The sequence below is a fragment of the Atta cephalotes genome (assembly GCF_000143395.1).
Source record: "Atta cephalotes unplaced genomic scaffold scaffold00037, whole genome shotgun sequence".
In the NCBI taxonomy this organism is placed as follows: domain Eukaryota; kingdom Metazoa; phylum Arthropoda; class Insecta; order Hymenoptera; family Formicidae; genus Atta; species Atta cephalotes.
The window spans coordinates 1,546,347-1,554,821 of NW_012130101.1; the positions used below are offsets into that span (position 1 = coordinate 1,546,347).

Genomic DNA, 8,475 nt, shown 5'->3' on the forward strand with positions numbered 1-8,475 from the left:
ACTGTAGATTTTCAGTACTGGCAGTGTATATCGGAACACGCCTATAAAATATAAAAACATAATTAATTATGAAATCATATTTTATTTGTATTCATTGTATGTTACATTTAATTCCTACTTCTAATTTTTTATATTTAAATTTATATAGTACAAAATCTTATAATAAATATTGCAGGAACGTTGCAATATTACAGTAATGTTGCTGCATTATTACAATATTTCTATGTAATACTGCAAGTATTCCTTCATTGTGTGCAAAACCTAATATTGCATATTATGTTGTAATATTGCTGCAACATTACGTATCAATATTTTTGCAATGTTGCTGCAATATTTCTGTGCTGTATGGGTTACGATAAATACAATCTAATATATTAAAAAATATATAATCTAATACATTAAAAAAATGTAAGATAATTACGTTAAGATATAAGTATATCATTAAGAAACAATGAATAAATTAACAATAGAAAGTTTTATGTTAATAGAAATTATTTAATAAAAAACATACTTCAATAATGATTTGGAGGAATTAAAATTGTTCATGTATGAATATGTATAAATATGTATAAAAATGTATAAACGTGCATAAATATTCATTAACGTGTATAATTATATGTGAAATATGTTCATATATGCATGTTTATACATATTCTTCTTTCTTTTGTAAATTAAATCATTTTTTAGTGTAATAGAAATAATAATAGTAATGCGAAAACATAAAAAAATAATTAAAAGAATAATTTTCGCATTGTTTGTTTTAGAAAAAATAAATTTGGAAAAATGTAAAAAAAATTGCTCATACATAATTATGCTCATATATAATTTTATATATAATTATACATAAATAATTTCCTCAAATCCTTCCTTGATTTTTTATAAAATAAATAGTGCGAAAATTATCTTTTTAAATTATTTTTAATTATTTTTAATGTTTTCACATTATTATTATTTTCTGCTACATTAAAAAGTAATTTTACAAAAAAAAAGAATGTGAATATGAACATGTATGAACATGTATGAACATATTTCATACATAATTACACATGTTTATGAATATTTATGCGAGTTTATATGTATGTTTATACATATTTATACATATTCATGCACGAAATCACGTTTTAAGAAGGTGCGCTCGTGCGCTCCCAGTATATTTTCTGGTATAGGGACACGCTTCTGAGCCAATATCGCACGCGATCGGCAATTAGGCCGCCGAGCCTCGAACGATAATGAGAAGATAATAAACGGCGCCTGCAGGAATCGGCTCGAAATGTACAGATTTTTACGAGCACTTGTGAAATAATTTGAATCATATTGCTCTTTCTTTTTCTAAAGTATCGGAATGAAGAAAGAAAAATGATAATTATTTTTTAAAATTAATAAAATAATGAAATTATTGAAATTAATTAATTATTCAAATTGATGGAATAATCAAATTACTGAATTAATAGAACTATTGGAATTACATAATTACAAATTGAAATAGATTCCGATTGTTTAATTATTTCCTAGATTTTTATATTATATTTTTTTAGGGGAACGAAATAATTCCGAAATCCATTCCAAACAATTCCATAATGTACTCAGATATGATTTTTATTCATTTCTAACTGAGCACAGCTGCTAAGATTAGGGAATGCTGAACGTCTGAATGAGACTGATGTATTTAAATAAATATATTTTATATGAAGATGTTTGAGGCATAATTATTATACCCGAGCTCTTAGTAACCTTTATTTCTATTATTATTTCATTTTAATAATGAGAATCTTTTGCATTAATTATTTTGATTAAATACATTTATTGCAATTATTTTTTACTTACTTAAATATATATGATCATGTTATTTTTTTGTGCTAGAATGACTTACCGGAACCAACCGGATGAATGCGACCGCAAGCGGCACCAAGGTTTTTATTCTTTTTCATCAGGTCCACGAGAAGCTTCACCGCCGCTGGTTGAAAGTCAATATCCCCGTCTAGTGTTAACAGAAACGTATTCTCGGCGATGACTTCCTTGCGATCGACACTGATCGGTAATTCCATTAACCGATGACCCAGTAAGTAATACATATACATTACCTAAATCAAGAAGTGAATACTTTCTTACGAGGCAATCTCTAATATTTTGTAACTAAATAAATAAATGAAGTTCTCAGGACACTCTAAAAAATTTTACTATTATAGTCATATTTTTTAATAATATGCATACTTGACTCCATCGTTTCCTATGTCGAATCTTGCTCTTATCCTTTAGATGGGCAATCATCTTCGTCTTTCCAGGAAGAGTCCATACCAATCGTCCACCATACGGAGTCGGGTACTTCTTAGGCGCTCTCACATGCATTCTCGTTTTGTGCACATCCGACGCGGCCTCGTCTAATGTGCCGACCAATAATTTCACGAATCTATTCACTTGCGACTCGTTCTCGTCGTGGTCGGACAACTCGAACGCATCGTCGAAGAATATGTGAGCTGGAGGAACACATTTCCACATGTGAAACAATGAATAGATAGACATATCACAGTTTTGATAGAAAAGTGGTACATCTCAAAATTTATAACTTTTTAAGAGAACATTTTTAAAATTCCGAATTGGAACAACACAATCAGTAGACAACGTTTTTAAAATATATTCTTAATATTTAAATAATATTAAAAATTTAATATCAAATAATTATTTAAATATATATTTTAAAGACGTCTGCTGATTGGGAATGTTTTAATTAGGATAACGAATATGCATAATTTCCTTTATTTTCTATGTTATACTTTTAATTATTATATTAGTTATATGTATTCCACTCAATCATATCATGAATTTTTAAAATTCGAACACAACTTTAATGTTGATTTTTTTTAATTCAAACTGCAATTCTAATGTTGATTTTTTTAGTTGTGAGATTTTTCTACCGAGGCGACGACATTACCTAAATTGCTAATGCAATATTACTCACTTTCAAATTCGTAGTAGTCGGGATCGACCACCTTGAGATATTTCTGGGCGACGCGCCGCGCGCATTGGTCCTCGTCCAGACGCAGAATGCTTTTCAAAAACTCCATCATTTCCTCCTTATTTTCATGCCACATAGTAGCGCAAGCATAGATCCTAGTTACATGATCGCTGCTCTTCACCGCGGATGGAGGTGTGGTTGAACCGTCCGTCTGTTCATAGATTGTCTCATAGTCGCCGTCACCTTTTTCCTTCTCTATTTCTGCCAGATCCTGTCGATTAACCCGAACCGATTAATTTAAAAACTAACATTTTCAAGATAACAATGATTTTATATTTTTATTTAAAATAATCCATCATTTGAATTGAATCATTTTAACTGAATTGAGAAATTAAGGAATCAAATTAGTTTAATTTCTTATTTTTATTTAAAATAATCTTTATTTAAAATATTTAAAAGATTTAAGACATTTTTGTTTAAGATTCTTAAGATTCTTAAGATCTTCATTTAAGATATTTAAATAAAGATTGTTTAAGAACTAAGAAATTAAAAAATTAACATGCATTAACGTTAATTAATTTTTTGCAAATTTTATTCAAAGCCGTTCTAACTGAAGATATCTTACTTCGACTTTGACTTCTGGTTGATCATCTCTTCTTCGATTGAGGCCCATCGACTGATCGATCAGTAGAGAGTCATACATCGGCACGACGAAGAGCTTCTCTGTGGCCGCGAGACGCTCGCATTTGGGCGTCCAGATGTGCAGGGTGATCCAGGTCTGCGACAACAGCCACAACAACCACACCCAGGCATATTGTTTCGACACGAAGTCATTGAGGAAGTTTGGCAATGGCGATTCGTAAAACAGATAATCCGGTACTGTGCCATGGAAGAAACATGGATCGTTGTTGCGAAGACCACATGCGGCAATCAGAAGCGAGATCGACACCGGTATCGTAAGATTCACTGGGAACGCATAGCTGAAGCCTTGAATCAGGATCTTGCATGCAAACTTGCCTGGATGATGAAATGAATTAAACACTAATTAAAAAGCATCTTTGAGTTCAATGAATCTCTTGCTTAATTAAATAGTTAATCACGTTATAAAATATGAACTTCCATATTTTTCCGTGTTATTTCAACTGTGAGGGTTTTACTACATATATAATTCGAATTTTAATTAAATAGAACCTCTCAAAAGACGGTCAAATATAGTATAGTAAAAACATTTTCAACGCGCATTTATTTTTATATTTGTGTTAAAAGCGATCTTCGTTAAATTTTTTTTACATTTTTAACATATAAAAATGTTAATTTAATGTAATATGATGTTATTATTTTGTTATTTGAATATTTTATATTAAATTAATTTAATTGATGTTCAACATTTCTTAAATTGTGTAAATACTCGCTAGCGTTGTAAGTGCTAAGTGGAACGCTTAGTTTAAAAATAACAATTATGAATGAGTAACAACTAACAATCATATGTTTAATTAATCATATGTTTAACTAAAAATCATATGTTTTAAAATGTAAATTTCAAGATAAATGCATAATATGTGTTAATTTAAATGTTAATTTTATCGAGAAATTATGCTTTCACAATTGCTTACAAATTGTGTCAGTGTTTTTGTATTAATTTTTTGTATTAATATTTGTGTTACTTTCTAATATTCTTGTCTTAAATTAACAGACATTTGAGACTGTTTAGGAAAGACATGTGATATAAATTTAACACAAATTTTTCAATTGTGTGGCTTATATACTTATTTGACAAGAGCCATGATTATATTATTCTTATTTTTCTCCAAGTTAGCTTCAAATCCCAAGTTTTAGTGTTACTTTTATGATTATATTATTCTTATCTTTCCCCAAGTTAGCTTCAACCTCATGAATCGCTCACCAAATACGTAGGCGAAGTAAGCGCCAGCGATTTGCAGCAGAAGGACATAAATGGGCGTGTTGAAATCGGCGTTAACGACCTCGGTGATGTCGCCCGTCAAAATCTCCGAGAGATCGGGCAAACTGCCGCTGTTTATCGACTTGATGGAAGTGACTGTGATCTTATGGTCGCCGAAGGCATTGCTCAACATGGAGAAGAGATGCCCGACATTATCTCCTTTGATATGCAATATCAGTATCGAGCTGATGAAGAATGCCATGATCTTCCAGACGGATACCAACATATAAGTAAAGTATCGCGTCAATCGCATCTCTTTCTTCACTCTGCCAAGCGATCTGATTAAACCTGTGAGGAGAAATTGACAAAAATATAAAGAAAGATGTTTAAAAGATTGTTTGAGTCAACTATGATATGATTTAATAATTTAATTTTATAAGATTTTATTAAAAATTATACAATAAAAATCTTAAAAAGCTTAGAATATTTTAGAATTTATATATATATATATATATATATATATGAAAAATTCTAGAAAAGATGTAGATTTTCTCGGAATTTCTAAAAAGTGTTTCAATTTGTATAAAAACCTAATAAATTTTCTAAAAGTTATAAATTATTTAAAAATTTTGAAATTTACATGAAAATTGTAACAAATTATACAAAGAATGTTTTGAAGAAAGGAAATTATTTAATTCATTACAGAAGCTTAATATTCTACAAAAGATTTAAAAGATTTTTTTTATAATTTTATTTCCATTTGAAATAAAAAGATTTGAATTGTAAAGGATTAGAGAACTCACCGATTCTGCTCTGCATAGAGACGTAATTTTCCCACCAGCCACAGGAGACGAGAATCAGCGTAAGGGGAATCAGCCATAAGGATCGTCTTGAGCTGTCTAGGAAGGGCCAAAGAACGAAGCTGGTCGCTTGTGCGGCCAGAGCGGCGATATCGACGAGAACGAGGACGAATCGTTTGGAATCGTCTTTACTTTTATTGCGGGAAAGTAGGCCTGCGAAATGTATGTAGCGTTCACTTCACTTATTCTCGTGTAATCACTACTTTCATGATTATTTGCTCGGCAACACGGAACTATGGAAAAATCGAACGCGAAAGTCGGGCAATCGCGATTGAAAGCAAGATCATGTGTTCGCATTTTTTAAATTTAATATCAAGATTCAGAATTCAATATTCAGAACTAGATAAGATGTAAAGATGTTATATAACGCATTATATATATTAATATGCAAATAATGTAATAAATTAGATTAATATTTAATTATTTATTTTTATTTATTTTTGTTTAATATTTCTTTCTCTCTCTTGCTTTATTGGCATTTTCTATTATTTCTCTTATTTTTTATATATTATAATTTTTCATGGTTTTACTAAAATATCTAAAAATTTAGTTGGTCCTAAAAATAATTTTGTTTGGACTAAAGAGATAATTACATAGGACGTTTAAACTATAATATTTGCTAGAATGTCAAAATATTTTGCAACATTGCTTATTATGTTTGAGATTCCAATGCAATATTTGAATTGTCTATAAAATTATTTTCAGATTCGTAAGCTAAATTTTTAGATACTTCAATAAAATCTTTTTTTCTATTCGAAGCTCAACGAGGTGAAATCGAACGAAAATTGATTGAATTGAAAATTGATGAAATGAAATTACCGAGCAATCCGGGAACGAAGCATACGCAGTTGGTCAGCATCGCTCCTTTTACGACGTCCAGTTCCGGAAGCACCGCCAGAAACATCAAAGCCAGACCCACCACGTGAAATGTCTCCATGATGGAAACCACGAGAAAGTGCATCGACTGCGGCTTTTTCCAGGACTTGAAGATACACATGCGAATGCTGCGTACCAGCGTGCCGAACTCCGGCACTGTGAACGCGATTATTATGCACCATATCCAAGCGATCCTCTCCTCCTCGGGCAGTGTTACTATGTATTGATTCTCCCGATCTGTAAGAAGATAATAATTACGATAATAATTATTAAGATTAAAATAATTATGGGATATTACAAATATCTCTTTTTCTTCTGCTCTTTTGTAATTAAAAGTAAAATTATAGTTTGTAATACACAATCTTTAATTGATTGAGTTGGTCAAAATGAAATTATTTTACTTTATTGAATTGAATCACACAAAATAAGTTTTTAGGATAACACGCTAGGATAACACACTATATTTAAGTCTCACCTAATTGCCTATTGCAGTAGAGCATTTTTCTATCTTGTCGCAGTTGCGACGTCATGAAGAGAATCGTGCCTTTGGCAATTACACCGCTTCCCAACACTATGATGAAAACAAGCAGGTAAATGGTGACCTTGATTACCTGCACCATCCTCTCTAGGCATTTCTGGTTTGCCATGGAACCCGAGTTCGAGTCGGTCTTCATTGGCGGATTCCGGAATACGTCCCATCCTTTTGTTTCGACAATCGTGCGTTGGCTACATTCAAATAATTGATTGTTGATTAATCGAAACATTAATTAAATAAATTTATTATCAACATTATGTAAGTTTCTTATTTTTTTCAAGCCTTCTCGAGAGAAAAAGGGAGATTTCATGCTTTTTAATTTGAATATTAAAATCTAAAGTAAATTATTTCAATAAATAACAATTGAAAAAAATTGAAAATTAAAAAAAATATCATTTTATCTCTTTGTTTCGATCTTCTATTTTATTTAATTTTATTTCATCCTTGAAATTTTGGATTCTTGAGAGAAGAAATTACTAATGATGATGAAACCGTCATACCTTCCGCCATAGTCCTGAGTCAGAGGAGTGCTTTCACCATCCGAAAAATCATCCGGACCGGACACTATGCCAGCTCCCGGTATTATGCCATTCTGATGTTGATTTTTCGCCATTCTACAAATTGACAATTTATCTCAATTTTAGCTCTCTTATCTTTAAACAAATAATGCAATTGTCATAACGAAGTTAGCAATTTATAGAAAATGAAAAGGCTTTTTGTTGTGAGTCTTTGGAAACTAAGAATCAAGGAGTCAAATTATCATTTAAATATTTTAATTAAAATCATAGATCTCTTTTTATATATAAAAAATTATATTTTAAAATTTATATAAAATGAATAAAATTTGGAGAAATGCATTAAAACATTGCGATTTAATATATAAAGTCAGTAAATATATTTTTCTTTTGATAAAAAGTTACTAATTCTAAATCAAACTTTCTATCTTCTTAAAAACTGTATAAAAAAATTATATAATGAACAATCTTTTTCTGACTCGCACAATTATTAAATCAACTTGATAATATATTAGGTGTGAGAAAAAGTTCGTTTTTTTAATGCCATCTAACGGGAAAAACGCCACGAACTTTTTCCCACACCTAATATTATTTACAATGATGCAAAATTAAATTTACAATAAAATGCAAACTGAGTGAAATTTAAATAAAAATTCATCTGATAATTCTTCGAACAAATTTTTATTTTTCATGACAGCTGCTGTGACTTATGTCGGCCTTCAACTTCTTTTATTCTTGAGTTTACGGTTCATGAGCCTTTATTGCTCAACAATAAATTTATTATTTTATTTTATTAATCAACAGTGTTTTCTTTCCTTCATTCACGCGTTATTAGC

At 30.3% G+C, this 8,475-nt stretch overlaps 1 protein-coding gene across 1 annotated transcript in view; it reads right to left on the reverse strand.

Annotated features, from left to right (window-relative positions):
* The window catches only part of LOC105621766, a 27,309-nt gene extending 19,572 nt beyond the window's left edge, over positions 1 to 7,737 (reverse strand). The window contains exons 1-9 of the mRNA XM_012203222.1: positions 7,625 to 7,737; positions 7,065 to 7,315; positions 6,533 to 6,826; positions 5,657 to 5,866; positions 4,857 to 5,201; positions 3,579 to 3,970; positions 2,957 to 3,224; positions 2,212 to 2,474; positions 1,871 to 2,081 (exon numbers count right to left, since the gene is read on the reverse strand). Of these exons, the coding sequence (XP_012058612.1) occupies positions 1,871 to 2,081; positions 2,212 to 2,474; positions 2,957 to 3,224; positions 3,579 to 3,970; positions 4,857 to 5,201; positions 5,657 to 5,866; positions 6,533 to 6,826; positions 7,065 to 7,315; positions 7,625 to 7,737 (2,347 nt within the window). The remainder of the gene's footprint in view (positions 1 to 1,870; positions 2,082 to 2,211; positions 2,475 to 2,956; positions 3,225 to 3,578; positions 3,971 to 4,856; positions 5,202 to 5,656; positions 5,867 to 6,532; positions 6,827 to 7,064; positions 7,316 to 7,624) is intronic.
* Positions 7,738 to 8,475: the final 738 nt, after the last annotated feature.